This window comes from Mauremys mutica, chromosome 5, assembly GCF_020497125.1.
Source record: "Mauremys mutica isolate MM-2020 ecotype Southern chromosome 5, ASM2049712v1, whole genome shotgun sequence".
NCBI classification, from domain to species: domain Eukaryota; kingdom Metazoa; phylum Chordata; order Testudines; family Geoemydidae; genus Mauremys; species Mauremys mutica.
The window spans coordinates 44,604,467-44,622,744 of record NC_059076.1 but is presented as its reverse complement, the minus strand read 5'-3'; the positions used below and the strand labels follow the sequence as shown (position 1 = coordinate 44,622,744).

At 41.6% G+C, this 18,278-nt stretch overlaps 1 protein-coding gene across 7 annotated transcripts in view; it reads left to right on the top strand.

The window, feature by feature from the left end:
- TNIP3 (TNFAIP3 interacting protein 3) overlaps window positions 1–18,278 on the top strand; it is a 118,749-nt gene that overhangs the window by 39,749 nt on the left and 60,722 nt on the right. For 6 of the 7 annotated variants that reach the window (XM_045017362.1, XM_045017366.1, XM_045017368.1 and 3 more), the window contains exon 2: window positions 8,937–9,022. In XM_045017362.1, the coding sequence (XP_044873297.1) occupies window positions 8,937–9,022 (86 nt within the window). Of the gene's footprint in view, window positions 1–8,936; window positions 9,023–16,516; window positions 16,985–18,278 lie in introns of those variants that run through there. The other variant, XM_045017364.1, reaches the window with a different exon arrangement.

Below are 18,278 nucleotides of genomic sequence, written 5' to 3'. Positions count from 1 at the left end.
TTCTGAAAATCTTGACCTCAAGTTTTAAAATGTTAATCAAGGACTCTACATAATACAGCATTTTGAGCACTGGATCAGGAAGGAACAAAAGCGGATCCAGAAGAATCCCAAGATTTGGTAGTGTCTGCATTGTGTGTGTTTCGATGTGATCTTTCTGCTGCATTTAAATGGCTATGCTGAGTCTTCAGTGAAGAGGCTGATGTAAGAGCAGAAAAACTCTAATGGCTGTTTCAAGGCTAGTCTTGCAAAACACTCGTGGAAATATTACTGTGGTGAAAAAGCCAAACCTGGAATGACTTTCTAGATGGAAACAGATCATTGAAGTATTAGTCTTTAAAATATGACTTCCCCAAAAACATGACGGGGAAAGAGTCTTGAAGGCTTTATTTCCCCCTCAATTAGTTTCGGTATGTGTAGCTTAGAACTTTTTTCACACAATACGCTCTACTCTATTGCTTTTATATATTGATCACATTTACAGTAACAGCCTATCTCTTCCTCCCTCTCCTCCAACTCCTCCCACAGAACACCCACACACCACTTACACTTACCATGACCTACAGGCTTGTTTACCAATGGCATTCGTGACTACAAGAGTTCCACTTACTTTGGGGCTGTGTTGTAATATGTGTACTGCTTAGAATGATTAAGTGCGTCTCTTTTATCTCATCATTATATGAATCTGTGTTGTTTAACACCTGTGTCTAGGCTGAAAAATGTGTGACACCGAATAGCATCTGTCTGAGTTAATACATTTTGCATAATTTGGTAACCTTATATTCAAGTTTCACTCACTAGCATATTTTCTCCCTAAGAAAAGCCACAATGTCCCTTCTATTACCCCATGTTTTTTCTCAGTTTTGTTGGTGAAACATGATGGTAATTTCATACTAACTTCCTTAACTTGGTAAGTGAGTTAAACAGCTAGGTGACTGAGAGGAAGAGTAGAGATTCTCCTGTCTCTTTTGTAATGGTGGGCTGCCTGATCGATACAATGACAACTATCTGTTTAATGTTCAGAATACATAGTTTAAGGTAGTGGCTCTCAAACTGCTATGGTCTGTAAACCTCTGGTGGTCTGCAAAATAAAACATTTGGGAAAATAAATGGTTTGCCTGGAATGTGTCCTATGAGAGAATCTCTATCGTCACAGGGTATGTAGATTGGAAAAGTTGGAGTATCCTTAATCTAGGGTCTAAATCTGCATTTCTGTTAATTCTAGCATTAATAAATTAGTCTGGAAACATCTGCTCTAAAAAAGAAAAAACCTCCCTGTCTTAATAATGTGACATTGTATCGCTGCCAGGACAGACACTTACTGCAAGCATTATATTTCTGTAACATTTCTACTGGGGAGCAGACTCTTTTGCTAGGCTAGATTCAGTGTGGTATCTGGAATCCCTTGTTAAAATTTGTTTGCCTTGAGCCCCCACCAAGAGCTGTACTCAAACTAAGCCCATTGAAATCTAAATGGCCCCTCACAATATTTTAACCCTCACAAACATGTGCAGGGGTCTTGGTAACCTAGGGTCATAACCAAATTGATTTAGAAACAAGAACAAACAAGTTGCCTGTTGGTTAGACCCCGCCCACTCCAAACTATGCATCTCAGGAGAAGCCTCACCAATTGCATTCACAAATGCAGTCCAATCCCCACTTGGCAATTTGTGCCTACTCAATTCTATCAGGGTGGCCCATTCTCTCCCCACTGAATAACCCCCATTAATTCTCACACATGCACATTCTTTCACATATCCACAGTTACACAGCACATTTAATGCAGTATATGAGTTTGGAACATGGGGAATCCTCGGTGTTACCAGATTTGCCTGTTACTTTGGGGTATGCTCATTTATTTGGGTTACTCTTTTTGAGGGGGGGGTTCTGTAATTCTATCAATGTACTGCTTGTGTCACGTGTATTTTCATATGGAGCTCTACTTCTCCCTTCTGCAAGTCCCCTCCCAATGGAGCTATCCTGCAGGACCTAGGTTCCCTAGGGCTGGGTTCCTCCAGCCCCAGAACTGGATGAACACAAATGAGCGTGCACACACACACACACACACACACACACACACACATATTAACAGCGCACGTCTGAGCGGACTGGGTCAATCAGCACTTTCAAGCTGCCCCTTTATGTGTCCCAGATTCAGCACATCCCTATCCTCACTCTCACATCACAGTTGTACTGGTAGTAACCTACTTGATGAGCAAACCCCACAGTATTTTGGGCGCTGCAGGGCTCTTTAGCTTAGGTAAAAGAAGTGTTGCTGCAGAGTAAATGGGGAAAGCTAAAACCACAAAAGAGTAAAGCTCAGAGAGAGACAGAGAGAGAGAGAAACAACTAGCTTAACTATAAACGTTATTTATTGAATAATAGTGATAACTACACAAGGAGAGCCAAAACCAACATAACATACATTAATTCCTGGGTGGCAGGTTTGTAGAAATTTTGGTGGTGCCCAGAATCTGCCCCCCCAAAACTCTGCCCCCCACCTGCCCAAGGCTCTGGGAGGGAGTTTGGGTGGGGGAGGAGGTCTGGGGTGGAGGAGGGGTACAGGCACTGGGAGGGAGTTTGGGGATGGGAGGGGGTGTGGAGGGAGGGGGTGCAGGGGTGGGTCTGGGGGTGAGAGGTTTGGAGTGTGGGAGCATGCTCAGGGCTATGGCAGAGGGTTGGGGTGTGGGGTGAGGGCTGTGGGGTGGGACTGGGGATGAGGGGTTCATGATGCAGGAGGGGGCTCAGGGCTATGGCAGAGGGTTGTGGTGCAGGGGGATGAGGGCTGGGGCTGGGGATGTGGGGTTTGGGGCATGGGAGGGGCTCAGGGTGAGGGTAGGGGTGTAGGGGTGAGGGCTCTGGGGTGGGGCAGGGCTGGGGATGAGTTTGGGGTGCAGGCAGGCTGCTCTGGGACAGGGATCAGAGAGGAGGACTCCCCCCAGCCCTTTCCCTGCCAGCAGCAGTGAGCTCTGCGGGAGGGGCCCCCTTTTCCTGCCCCCCCCAGCAGCACACTCACCCCTACCACTGTCACTGCATGTGCTCCTAGGGCCCCTTTCAGGTCCAGGAATCTCCCTCGCCTCCCCCATGGTGGGTGCCGGGGGGTGCTGCGTGCGCCTCCTCCCTTGCTGTTGCCCCTGATTGTAGCCTCACTGGGGGTGGGGGATGGGGATGCCTCCTTGCCCAGCATGGGGCAGGAGCAGTGATTGCGGGTGGGGGAGGGAGTGCTGTGCTGGTGGAGGGTCCCACCAGAAAAGGGAAGGGTCTGAGGGGGAAGGGCAGGCTCAGAGTCAGTCTGCCCTGGCAGTTGAGATGGGGTCACTAGGACAGGCTTGACAAAGCCCTGGCTGGGATGATTTAGTTGGGAATTGGTCCTGCTTTGAGCAGGGGGTTGGTCTAGATGACCTCCTGAGGTCCCTTCCAACCCTGATATTTTATGATTCTATGACCCATGCGGCAGCAGTTGCTGCAGGGAGGCAAGCTGCACGGAAGAGGCAGGGACACTCTGCTCTCTCTGGGGCCCAGGGACATGCACGGGGCCAACAAGGGGGAGCTGGGGGACACTTGGGGGAGGCACGGGGGGGGCGACAGGTGGGGCCACCTGGCCCCAAACATTGGTGGAGCTGGGCCCCTGGGCTCTGAATATTGCTGGTGCCCGGGCACCACGTGGGTATATACCTTGCCGCCCAGGTACATTATTAAAGGTTAATACCTAAGGTAGAAAGGAAAACAGAGAGAGGGAAAGAAGGGGATCTCACCCACTCCATGAGGCTTGAACTGGTCAGGGTTCCCAGGTGATGGTGGTAGCTCAGGGTCCTGAGTGCTGGAGACAGGCAGAGCCCCCAGCACGATCAGTCAGGAGAAGATGGAGTCCCAGTGGAACTGATGCATAGTTTGGATCTAAGCATCAGAACACTTACTTGAACATAGGTAGGGTTTTTTGTAGAGAAACAACAATGGTTCAAGGGAGAACACTAGATTTGTTTATGGGTAAACTGATGACTCAAGAGTTTTCTTTAGGCTAGACCAGGGGTCGGCAACCTTTCAGAAGTGCTGTGCCGAGTCTTCATTTATTCACTGTAATTTAAGGTTTCACGTGCCGGTAATACATTTTAATGTTTTTAGAAGATCTTTCTATAAGTCTATAATATATAACTAAACTATTGTTGTATGTAAAGTAAATAAGGTTTTTAAAATGTTTAAGAAGCTTAATTTAAAATTAAATTAAAATGCAGAGCCCCCCGGACCCGTGGCCAGGACCCGGGCAGTGTCAGTGCCACTGAAAATCAGCTCGTGTGTTGCTTTCGGCACGCGTGCCACAGGTTGCCTACCCCTGGGCTAGACAATAGGAGCTGATCACTCTTGGCTATGAGTGGCGTTTTCTTCCAGTGCAACTAGGCTGCTCACAGTGCAACTAGGCTGCTTCAGTATTTTGGATATCAATCAAGGATTCCTTGCTAGAATTGGTCTGATAACTGCTGAGCTGGGTGTGGGCAGGCATAGGTTCATTAACATCGGGAGCAGAGATCCCCCATGATGCAGTGCTCCCTGCTTTTCTGGTCCCAGAGTTCAGTGCGGTTCTTTGTTCTCCATTCTGTATGCAAATGGAGAAGTCTCTCTGTCCCATCTTTCGTGCAGATGAGGCTAGGGGAGTTGTCTCTGTTCTTCATTCTGTATGCTAATGGAGATATCTTAATCTTGTCACTCTTGTCAGGAGGGGTCTAGGTGTGTCTTCCAACACCGTTCAATGCTTTCTGCAAGCCTTTTCTCTGATCGGTTTCAAGCAGAGACACTGTGTGTGTGTGTGTGTCTGTGTGTGTGTGTGTGTAGGGGGGTGTCTTTCATGAGTCAGACAGGCTCGATACTGCGCCCTGGTTCCCCAGAAACACAGAGCTGACTGGTGTCATCAGATGGCATAGCTCTCAGCACCTTATGAAACTCTTCTAAATTGTATGCAAGTTATATCTGTCAACAGATAGGGAGCACCCTCAGTTTTCCCCTTTTGCCCACAGGAGAAGCCAGAGAGCAGAATATGCAAATTCCTTCCCCCCACATTTACCTCATTTTACCTACAGAGAGAGACAAAGAGCTTCTATTCCCACAAGCCTGAAAGCCCTGTGGCTTTCATTTCTGTATGATTACCTGTTTCTGTTCTTGTGACTTTTATGTGTATGCAGTAGAGGCAAAAGCATACAAACGCAGGATTTGCATTAGAAAGACATTCAGACATAGAAATTTGGTGGAGGAAAGAGTTATTCTAGAATTGCACTGCACATTCCTAATCCAATTTCTAGATTTTACCACTGTGGCACTAAACTATACCATTTTTTATGGATTGTTGCAGAGCAGTATTTTGTCTGAAGGATAAACAAAGTGAAAACTTCACGGGGATTAATTTACATAATATAGAAACTTGCTAACAATTTAAGAACTTTTCTGGGCCTCTTAACTTGATGAATACAGGGTTGGCTAGTGTCATTCAACTTTCTGAATGACAATTTATTAGAGATGGTCAAATTTTGTCAGTATCTTTTCAATGAAAAATGCCTCTTTGACCAAAATGAAATTTTTTGAGAAAAATTCTCATGTTTGGTCAATTTTCTAGCTTTTTCAATAATTAAAATAAGGAAAAACTGTGTATTCTGCAAATAACTTTCAAAAACTGAAATATTTTTGGTCATTTATTGGAAAAATATATTTTTTGTGTGTGAAATTCTGGAAAAAATTGAAAAATGCCAATTTGTGGGAATTTTTTTCTTTTAACTGGCTCTACACCTTATAAATATGTGTCTAATTCATCATTGTAACTCTGTTGCTGTCTTTAAAAGCCCTGGAAGTAGCCAGACACTTTCTGTAACTCTCAGTAGTTTTCTACCTGAACATTACAAACCCATTTCCTGCAAAGACTCATGACTTTTTTTTATTTGAAGTAGCTGAATTCTCCAGTATCTTAAATTTAATTTTCACAATTAATAATAAAACCCAGTAAATAAATTATATTGCACTGTAAAAATCAGTTATTACTAGAAAAATATTAATACTGTGCACAAATACCATAAATGTATTTGTCATAATTGGTTTAATAATTTAGCACTCTGTTGGGCTGTTTGTGTGAATGAGACCCAACGTGGCAATTTCCTTGAAATTATGCCTTAAAATAGCTTTTCACTTGCTGTATCCAGAAACTGAAGATCTGAAAAGGAAGGCTGCTGCTACTCTCTAAAACATCCCCCTATATCAAAGCGTTGAAGTTGGTTTAACATTTCCCTCCTTTCAGAACGCCCTCAAGGTGTGTGGCTTTAGTGCACTCACCAATGTGTAATGTATAACATCTCCCATACACATCCATTCTGAATTTGGCTCGCTGAGTCTGTGAAGCAACTAACAGGCACATATAAAAAGGTGTCAAACTTTATTTCCCAGTTCCTTGGTATCTAGATTACATCCACTTTGACTCCTTTACACATCAATAAGTAAATGTAATGAGGTTGAATGAATCTAATATACACCATCTACATTTGGCCCCTTATGCCTAGATATTTTGACACATGCTGTAATACATAACATGTCATGTTGATCTGAGACAACTGCAATACCCAGGTCCAGCAGGAGGAATTAGAGATGTAGTGGCAATCTGAACTCCAGATTTTCTTTCCTTGAACAACTATGGCCAGTTTCTTTAATTTCACTGGTTTTTGTTTTTATTACATCTGGGACCAAATTTTTAATCTTGATATCTAAAATTAGGCACCTTAATCTAAATTCAGGCACCAACATAAGTGGCCTAATTTTCAGAGATACTGAGCACCCACAGCTCCCACTGAAGTCAAACTACTACAACTTTAAGCATTTCAACACATTTTTGTTACAATTAAAGACATTCGTAAAACTCAGGAAAACTGGAATCAAGTTTCACATGAAATTGAATTGACATCCTTTTCTAATGGGATCTTTGTAATTAGTGATTACCAGATGCATTTAAAATGTGTGAAATGCCTGAGGGTATAGGAATTTAAGAAAAAAAAGCCAAACACCTCAGATCTTACCCTGGTAACCTTTTATTTTAAGATTCTGCTGTGTGCACAGGTGAAGCAGTATGGTGTCTATTAAATGTTTTGTTGTGGTTTGAGTTTGTTGATGTTGCTAATAAATATAGTTATCACTAATTGAAAACTCATTTGGTTTCAAACAATCTTTCTTTGGTCGTGATGACTTCCCACTTTATTTCAATGTTCACACTGTTATCCTTCCATTTGATATTCTGAAATCACACAAGTCACAATAGGTAGGTGGAGATAAAACTAGTGTTCTAAAAGCAGCAATTACAGTGATGCAATTGTTCTCCAGTAGTTAGATCAAGTCGTGAGAATGAGGATTTCTGGGTTTCATTCCTGAATGAACCAGTGACTCGCCACAGGTTATGGAGTCTGGGTCAACACACAATGCCATCAGTAGAAGGAATCTCATGAATTTCAATGAGCATGGGATCATGCTCTTAACAGTTCAGTGCCTCAGTTTCCCCATGTGTGTCCTGGAAATAATACTTCAAAAGGGTGTTGCGAGACTTAACTCAACAAACACATATTTATTTTTTTTAGATCTTTGGCTGGAAGGGGCTATTTAAATGCATTGTTTTCCCCAGGAAGTAGTGGTGGTTATTCTTGATGGAATCTTTGCTTGAGAAGGTTTTTCTTGGCTTTTGCATATTGAAGACACAGGGCCATATGGTGGCTGGCCCATATGCAGGGGAAGGGAAGAGTTTAAGGAGGCTGCCCCATCCTTGCATCTCCTACACATCTCCTGTTGCAACTGCACTTGTTGAGCACCAGTGAAGGCAGGACCTGTTGACTCTATATCCTGTGATTGCCCTACCCCACTTCTCTGAGCCACCTTGCCCAGACATGCAACCCCTATTCATTTAGAAGCCTGAGGGGAGCAGACTTGATCCTTCAGAGAGAATCTCTCATAAGCCACTCTCCTACTTCTGCACTCAGAGTTCTGTCGCATGGAACAATTCCTATAGAATATAATAGAAAATAGTTTTTGGACTATGCTATGGAATTTACTAGGGATTTCTAGTCCTGAAAGAGAATTCTGTAGAATGGTTCAATAAACTCATTGACTGTCATTCTGTGTAAACTTCTGACAGGGGCGGCTCCAGGCACCAGCACAGGAAGTGCATGCCTGGGGTGGCAAGCCGCAGGGGATGGCCTGCTGGTTGCTGTGAGAATGTGGGACTGGGGCGGACCTCCGCCAGAAACGCCACCGAAGGCTGCCTGACTGCCGTGCTTGGGGCAGCAAAAAAAACATAGAGGTGCCCCTGACTTCTGTAGTACTTTTTTTAGAGTAACTCTGTCAAACATTACTGCATTTCTAGAGACCCTTAATGGATGATTTAGGTCATAGCAGTTTGATATTCTAAATTACTTCCACTTGTCTTCTTAAAGAATACAAAAAAATCCTCCAAATATATCTTCAGTAAGTCAAATTCAGTTCTCCTGCTCTGGGCACAAACACTGCTTTGTGCTTGGACTCAGATCTACATCCATGAGATAATATTTGGAGCCATGATGGAGGCCTGGGATTGCCGGAGCCCTGCTACTGCCCCCTCCCACCAGCAAATCTGGTGCTATTTATGGCAGGAGGGAAGGGGTCATAGGATGGAGGTAGTGTCATCCTTATGTCTCTGCATACGAAATATCTGTATTTAGGGTCCAAATTTCTGCAGAAACAGTGGTGGTCTCACAGTCCACCAGCCAGCGGCAGCTAATGATAGAGGAAAAGGAGCAAGATATAGAGAACCAAGTGCTGAAAAGTATCTTTGAAACACGATTATTTCTTCCCATTTAATTCCTGCACTAAAAACATCAAAAAGGCCTGGTCTCCGCTCAAACTGTTCTTTTCCTTGGTGTAACTTTTTTTTTTCCTTCCATTTCTGACAGATTCATTGTGGACTGCTCAAAAAGAAGAAGGAAGTTGCAGAGAATGCTCTAGAGCTGTGCACCAATGAATCTCCTGAGGCTGAAAGGTATGTATTATTTCATCACAGAAAATCTCTCTTTTTTAAGGCATCAGACACATTCTGTAAATACTGAAAATGTACTTAAAACAGCACTTCCCATGGCGTAGACCTGAACACCATGCTTCCCCTTGTTGTTCCATCAAAATTTTGTATACCAGTCTATGTTCCTCAAAATGGGAATTTATCCTTCTCCATAGCTCTCATTCCTCACTTCCAGCCATTCCTCTGGAAAACTAGATCTGCTAATTTGATCAACAGAAATAGGTTACATTACTGAGTGTACATATCGATCTTATTCACCCTAAAGGGAAAGATTTATCACTGGCTGCCATTGCAACTCTACTAATGGTAGAGCTTACAGTGTAGGTTAGACTCAAGTATCACCCCCGCCCCCATCTAACCCTGCTCGGTGTAAAACAGGGTGAAAGTAGCCAGTACAGCTATAAAGTGCCATAAAGAACCATGCAGCATGTTCCAGTGAATCCTGTAATACCTAATCAACATGTTAAACTTTTGTCAAAAGTTTATCTGTCTAGCTAGAGATTAACAAATTGAAAAGTGGTTTTAAAAAGAGCTAAGTGTGCTATGTTTGTCAGAGAGAGAATGAAAGGAGACAACATTCAAAGCTAATTGTTAGTTGGATTTTTGAGGGGATTTAAAAAAAAAGGCATTTTTTTCCTTTAGTGACTTTTAATCTTTGTGACTTGCTAGGTTGGATATCCCTGAAAATGGGCGTTTTCTGTTTATCCAAAAAGTAGCTACAGCACGAGCAGCCAAGCTCCAACCTTGCCCATACCATCCTGCTCACATAGCTCAACTGTGACCTGGAATAACTATTTCTATGGATGTGAAAGGAGTTGTTTCCATGCCACGTGCTGATGATGGCACCTTTTTTGAAAGAAGAAGCCAGTTAATGGCAGTTTGTGGTGGTGGTTCTGTGATGTGAACTCCTGACCAACAAGACTCCAACTTGTCTTGTGCAAGCATTGCAGTGTAATAACTTGACCAGCCACTATTGAGCTGGATTTTCATTGGTAGCGTAAGGTGAAAGACTATATTGCATCTCCAGACTTCCCCTCACCAACCACTCTACATTTCCTAGACTAACTCTAAATTGTCTCCTCTTTGTTGTATTTTGTTTATCTTAGGGATGGCTAAATCTGAACTTGTCTGGTTCATATGGGAAAAACAAACCAAGACATTTTGGGCTAGATCATTAGTTGGTGAAAAGCAGCCTAATCTCTCTCACTTCCATGGAGCTATACCAATTTACACTAGCTGAGGTGCTGGAGCACTGTTCATAAGGCACCAATAAGGGCTAAAGCTGGTGATAAATCTAAATATTATCTTGGAGTGAGCTAATGTAAAAGGGACAAATATTCCTTGTGTGTTTCTTATTTCATTTAGTGTGCTAATTCAGAAAAAGAGAAATGCCAACTGGCATTCTCAAGTTGAAAAAAGAAAGTTGTCAGCTCCCAGTTGGGTGCTTTCAAAATTACGTATGCAATTAATTTAAACATTCAGACAGCTGAGCACAGGCTGAGCAGCAATTTTAAGAGCAGTTGTGTAGTGTCTGAGCATTTTTGAGGCCTGCAGAATACTATTTCTGTGCTTTCAAACATAGATTTCTAGCCCATCAGACATATGCTACTGTATTGTAGTATGAACTCCTCCTTTCCTTGTCCCACCTATCCATTTCATTTCTCTCCCTTGATTCTCTCTGCTTGGGTGGCATATTAGAAGAGATCTTACTTTGTGCATCCCTTGCCTATCAGGATTAATTATAAATATCCAGCCATACTTCTTTTGATGGCTGGTAAGACTGCTGAAATAAAGTACCAATGTTTATCTTTTGATAGACATGTGTATACGTGTGTGTGTGTGTGCGCGCGCGCTCTCTCATAGGCTATCACAGCCCCACACAGCAGTGAGAATGCAACATCTTCTAGAAAGCTATTGAAATGACAGGTTATTCCACCTATGTTTTCAGCTACTCTACTAGTATTAGAGTGTTTAGGAGTTACTCATGTGACTGTGATGTCCTAGAGAATACCTATGTTTTACTGGTGCATATTGGTTTCTGCAAAAGGGTAAGTCATGCTACACTTGTTTGAAAAGGAAGTAATTCTTGGTCTGCTTTGAATTTCTGTATCTCTTTTACTGTCTCAGGTTTCACTTCCATTTTCACTGTCTCCTGCCCCCTCCTCTCTCGTTAGCTTTCTGCATTTGGATGTTCAAGGAGACCATAATTTGTCAGTTCGGAAACTTGCATGCTATTTGAGGGTTCCATTTGGTTGAGCTTTCCAGGCAACTGAGTAATCATTGATTTGCATGGCAAAATGTCCACCCTCTCTTTCAACTAGTAATCAACATGCAGATAAAAGATTTCTGAGTTATGATGCTGGGTGAGTGCTCTGGTCACTTTTTTCCCATGTAGGTAGCATTCATAATTCTCTCGCTGTCTGATCCAAAGTCCAGTGAGGTTAGTGATTCCATTGACTTCACTGGATCCAGTCTCATTCTTTATCATCAGGAATGTTGGATCAGGCTCATTCTGCTTTATTCAGGCAACCATGTCAAGTAACCAAAGGAGACATTTTATTGTTCTATCTGCAGATAATATGATATAGAAGTAGGCAGGAGCTATATGTCACTACAGAGATTCGAGAGGAAAGGAACTCTGAGAAAAGAGTGCCCCTTGGCACTTGACATGTATTGGCAGCCTTCCTTTTTCCTCTTCTTTCATACATATGCTATAAGGATAATGTAAAGACTGTATGTGATATTGGATATTTCTAAATGCCACCAGGCTGATAGGCTTACTCATTTATCTTTTAGCAAAATGCAATGGATTATAGGTGTGGCTTCAGCTAATTATTAGGATCTTTTTAAATTGTTTTCAAAGAAACCAAATGTGTTTCTATCAAGAACATGTATCTCTCATTGTTGTGATTTGTATAATTCTTAAAATTAAGCAAAACTATTAAAGAGTAATTGTTTCTGTTCATGTTAACAGCACACTGCTTCTCCAGATGTGGCATTTGACAGCCAAACAGCTGTTGGCTATTAAATGTGCCTTAAAAGCTCCATTCCTTTGTCATAAAGGGAACAGAAATGTAGCAACATTTATGGGGTGACAGGCAGATGTTTTGGCTGGAACCGTATTGAGCGAAAGTTGAAGTGATTTCTCTGTTTGTCTCAATACACACATTTTAACCCCCATCCTCTACTTTGCACTGTGAAGCCCTCTTCTCAAGAAGGAAAAAGGATTATTTCTAAACATTTTTCCTAGAGACCTTAGGCATGCCAGTTGAAAGATTCTGCATTTGTTTCAATTTCTTTTTTCAATGGATCTTACTTAACTTCTGTGAATTTAGGCTGGATCTTCTAGCAGCATTTTCAAAACAACTTTGTAAATTTCTATTTTTCTTTGTACTTCTGAATTTGCAAAGCTTAATTAAGTGAATTATGTTGGAAATCATTTACAATATTCACTCTTTTCAAATGAAAAATATTGGGGGTGAAAAGGGTTTTTTTATGTCAAAGTATAGATTGAATCTACCAGATAGGCTGGTTATTTAGTGATAATGTATATTTATGTGTAATAGAGTGTACTGCATAGACATATGTACGGTAGCACAGAGGTGAATTAGTGGAGTTGAAGTTCAAAACATCCAACTCCAACAATCAACCAAAAGTCTCATCAGGGCCAAATACCCATGTGCTATAACCTTGAACAGCTTCATTGACTTCACTTGAGCTACACAGCTTAGGATCTGGCCACTATCAGATCTTCTTAAGGCTGAAAAATTAGACTGGAAATTCATGCAAAAAAACAGATTTTCTTGCAAGATTCCTGGTTCTTCCTGCTTCCAGTTGGATTGGAAATTCCCTGTGTAAAGCCTTTGTCATGGTATTTTGTCAGTTTCGCATCTGGTCTTGATTGGATCAACCTGTAATACAACGGTCCTAATATCAGAGAGAGCAATCAAAGGTTTTATAGAAATTAAACGGTACTATATGAAATTCCTGTAAAACCCTATCGATTTTAAGAGAATAATATAGAATTAAACAGAGGATATTGTTTTTGTATATTTTTTTTTAATCACTGCTATAAATTTATTCCCGCTGCAAATAGGGTTAGAAATTCTGGAGAAAGATCTCATTCTCTATCAAATTCTATGGGCCATTTCCATAAGGGAAGGAAGTACCGAGGCACATAGAGTGATAAATAATAGGGGGGAAATGTTAACTAACCTTTTCAAATATATAAAATGGTTTGTTTTGGGTTGTGTCAATTTTCATTTTATCTGAGCTAGTTCTTCCATCCTTAATAAAAATAAATAAATCTGTTTCTTTATATGGATCTTACATTCACTGCAGACTGTAGTTTCAGGAATCATACCTATGACACAAGCATGGTAGACATGCTGAAATTACACTGAATAGCATTGTGTGCATTAGAGATGAAAGTAATCATTAGAGAGAGTTAATGCACTGAGAAGCATAGAGAACAGCCCCCAAAGACCTGTGACTATGCTAATTTCTCTGAGTCCCATATTCCATTTACATAGAAAACCACCTAGAGGGAGCCAAGAGTTGGCAAATGCAGTGCTTATTCAGGTGGGAGGGGACACTGGTTGAACTCTCTTCATCCTGGTGGTTCCCTAAGCTCCATACTGTCTCTGGGCTGCTGTACGGACTTGTCCCTTCACAGTACAGCTGGAAAAAGTTAAGAAATGTCATCTTTTTTTCATTTTGGTGAGGGGGAAATGGAAAATACTCAATTTTGCTTCAAACCAAACTGATTTTTTTGTAGGATGTTTTCTTGTTCAGCCTCCAAACAGAAAAATGAATTATTCTCTCAACTCCACTTTACAGCAGGGTCTGGGTAGTTTATCTTAGGACTTTAAAATTCTTCCTTTTGTATTCTATCACTCGCCAACCTTTTCTAAGGACCAGAGTCCTGACAGTCTTTCCATTTAATTCAACAGGCTGTGGATCAGGACTCATTCTTGCTCAGCAGGAATATTGTCCACCCATCACAAGATCCTGTGCTGTAAAAGTATTAAGTGTAGCCCACTGTTTATAAAAAGAAAAAAGTGTTTGCCAGACCTTTCTTCCAGAGATCTGCAAGAATTACATCCATGAGTCTCCTGTTACATGCTGGCTTGGAAATCAAGAGACCAAAACTAAATCAAACACAGATCTCACCCCTCATAATACTTAGGATGTGCTACTATTAGGTGATTGCACCAAACTGGTGGAAGACTTGTGCAAATACATTTAAACCTATAGCATGTTGTAGTGGGGATAAGAGGGAGGGTATAATGTGATGATGTTTTCTAAATTTATGTTCATCTTCCACTTTTATTTAGCAAGCAGAACTGCTCAGGCAGTATAGGTCTAGCCCAGAATTTCCTTTGTGATTCAATGTTATGACCCTAGCTGGGGTAAGTAGTCTTCTAATTGCAGCTAGACTGTTTGGTGAGGAGATGTTCTTGCACACATCACTGAAGCACCTCACCCACCTTGTCTCAGTCACTAAATATAGCTAGTCAATCTCCTTCATATATTTGGTGATATCTATATATATTATGGCAGTGTTGCCTGGTGAATACAGCACTGGACTAAAACTCAGATGATCTGAATTCTGTTCCTGGCTCTGCCACAGGCCTGCTGATGTTTTGGCTGGGCAAGTCATTTCCCCTTTCTGTGCCCCAGTTTCCCCATCTGTAAAATGGGGGTAATGATACCAACCTCCTTTGTACAGTGCTTTGGGATCTACTGATGAAAAGCACTATATAAAAGAGCTAGGTATTCTTATTTGTTGGGTGTGAACGTACACACATAACCTCTGAGGTTTTTATTTTATATAAAAAATAAAAACTAAACCTCTGAAGCAGTACCACATTAGAGTAGCATTGGGCCATTGCAAGTCATATGATATTACAGTATGAAAATTGGTCACCGTTTCTATAGAAGAGCAATATTGGTCTAGCACTGTGCATCAACTAAATCTCAACATTAAGTTTATCTGGTGCCTAGGCTGTATTTGAGATGATCATGAGGGGTGTATTATATCTCAAGATAGAGCTGACAACCTAATTAACGTAAATATCCCATTGATGCTCTGTGTGCTTTCTTGTTTATCATGGAAAAATCAAATGGGTCAGGGTTGTGGAGCATAGAACTTGTAGAGCATAGGCCACCTAGGATCAATCATGATTGGAAGTTAGCATCTGCTGGATGCTCACTATCCTATATTAAATAAATTGGTGGTCTTAGTCCATTTTCAAGATGACAGATGTCAAAAATCACTGAAGCAATGGGGCACTTATGTGGGAAGCCTCAGAAAAAAGGGGAGGAACAGTATAGCCACGGAGATTAAGCTACTTTCTCACCCCTCCCCTGATTCAGGATGAAACACTGGCAGAGAGGTTTGGGGGAAAATATTGCTGTACCTGATCAGTGGATAATTTTAGTCTCCAGGTCTGCCCTTTTTCTAGAGCAGTACATGATCACTAAACTCTCTGGAAAAAAATGGACTGAGAGTCAAGCAGCAATCTGAGTCAGAGCTATAAAAGCCTAACCCAGAGTGAAAGTACTCAAATCATTCTCTTTAAATTTTTTTTTTAAAATGCTCCAGTTCTCCTGTGATCTCTGGACATGAATTATTTGCACTGTATGGGGCTCTACAAAAACTTCGATATTTTCAAGCTTTTTGTGATGTTGAGATTTAAGCTGGGTAGGCTGGTGATATTCCTCACATGGCCAATGTCACATTGCACTTCTCCTGGTTCCCCAATTAGCTGAATCGACTCTTTGTGTTCACAAAAGCACATAGAAGTCATTTTCAGTATGTCTTCTTTACATGAGTGATCTGCACCCACGTTAGCCTAGCCTGGGTGTGAGCAGCCACACCACAAAGCTATACCTGAGTTATTGTGTCCTTGCTAGTGCTATGCTACCTGCGTGTGCACTATGACCTGTGGGGGCATAGCGCATGGTTCTTTGTGTTGCAGTAAGTTGAGACACTGATTCTTTTCAGTTAATTTTGAGAATGCACTGAAGAGCTCCTAGTGCTCAAGTGATTTACACTGCAAAGTGCATGTGCAAAAGCAGCACCTGGGCTTTAGGCTTTACTCCAGGATGGGCCAGTTATCTTGGAGTGAAAGCATCACTAAACTGGAGTCATAAGTTTTTGTGCGTAGATGGGAGGAGGTTTGGAGTAACACTTGCATAATATACTGGGTGAACTGTGAAGTAAAGACATACAGTCTCTCCCCCTGTCAAAGGGTATTTTGGGGGGTTTCTCTAAACCAGTCAAAAAAACCTCGTGTCTGTCTATCTGATTCAGGTCTCCACAAGCCTATGCTGCCACTTCCTGTAATTCCATCACTGCATAGGCTGTGAAGAGATTCATTTTTCAGACAGTTGAGAATTTTCAAATATTGATTCCATTTTAACAAGGGCACTACCGTACGAGATACATGAAAATTCTGTTCTGTTATTGCATCAGAGGGCAAGTAGGTCCATGTGTTTGGGGCCTGACCTCCTGTAGATTACTATCCCTAAATATAACTTCATATACGAGGCCTGGGAACTGGTTTGTTTGTTTTTTGTTTTCATTATTTGAAATTTTTTAATAAACACCTCATTATTATACTATTCTGTAAAGGCTTGATCCTACATCTGCGGAAGTCCATGGCAAAGCTCCTATTGACTTCAATGGTACAGGATCAGGCACTAAGTGAACAAAGGAGACAAATGATTGCTAGGCTGTATAAGTGAGGGGATATCAAAGGCAGTGTGCAGACCTAGGCAAACAGACACTAGATGCAACAAAAGAACAGAGTCTTGATCTTTCTCAGAGGACTGTTGCCTTGCAAAACAAAGTCATGCTGATGATGATAAAATGGTGATTATTTGAAATCCCATATCTCTCCCTCTCTCACTTTTTATAAGGTAAGGCTGGCTTTTAATAGATTTTTTTCTTCTAAAAAAAAATCCCCCAATATAGGAATTTCAGAAAAATTTCAAACAAAAGTGACATTTAAGAACACAGTTTCCTTGAAGGTAAGTGATGTACATTTTACCCCCCACCTCAAAATTTCAAGAGAATTGTCCATATTTGGACAGCTCTAATCAGAATTTTTTGCTTATAAAAGTAACACTTAAAAATTACAAGAAGGAAGTACTATGCTCATCTTACCTTTTGTTTGTTTCTGCGTTCAGCCTGCTATATATTTTGTGATAGACCCAGGCCAGTTGGGAACAGCAGAGTAGTCGAAGGGAGATATATTGGCCACTGGATACACAGTTTTCTGTTCGTGACCAGAGCAGGGGTCCAGGCTAATGAGAACACCTGACTCCAATTAACCTGCTAAGAGTCAGGTGAGGCTGTTAAGCAGCTGACTCTAATTAAGGCCCCTCTGATGCTATAGAAGGGCTCATTCCAGTCAGGCCAAAGGGAGCCAGGGGAGAGGAAGTGTGTGTGAGGAACTGGGAGCAAGAGGTGTGCAAGAAGTTGAGAGTGAGTAGGCATACTGCTGGAGGACTGAGAAGTACAAGCATTATCAGACATCAGGAGGAAGGTCTGGTGGTGAGGACAAAGGAGGTGTTGGGAGGAGGCCATGGGGAAGTAGCCCAGGTAGTTGTAGCTGTTGCACAACTGTACCAGGAGGAGGCACTCAAGACAGCTGCAGTCCACAGGGCCCTGGGCTGGAACCTGGAGTAGAGGGCGGGCCTGGATTCCCCCCAAACCTCCCAACTTCTGATCAAACACAGGAGGAATTGACCTGGACTCTGGCTTCTATCAGAGGGGAAGGTCTCTGGGCTGTTTCCCAACCCACAGGGTGAATCTGTGAGGTAAGCAAATCTGCCAATAAGCGCACGACCCACCAAGATACAGGAGGAACTTTTGTCACAAATCATAATAAGGCTGGCTTTCTCACATAACAGATGTTGATATGTTTGCACTGTGAAGATATGGAAAGCAAAGACTTTGTCCTATTAAAAAAAATACAAGCACTTCCAATTTTTTTCTTATTGATTTTTACAAAAAGGAAAAGCATATGAATGATCAGAACTTCTAATAGAAACTTGACAGTTCAGTAAATGTAGGTGTCATTTTCATTGTAGATCCAATACAATGATATCTGACAGTTATTTTAGTAACAAAAGCACAGCTTAAATAGTCCAGAACAAAATGTCTTAATTTATTAACGTTTTTCCTTCAATACAACTTTTAAGATTGTAC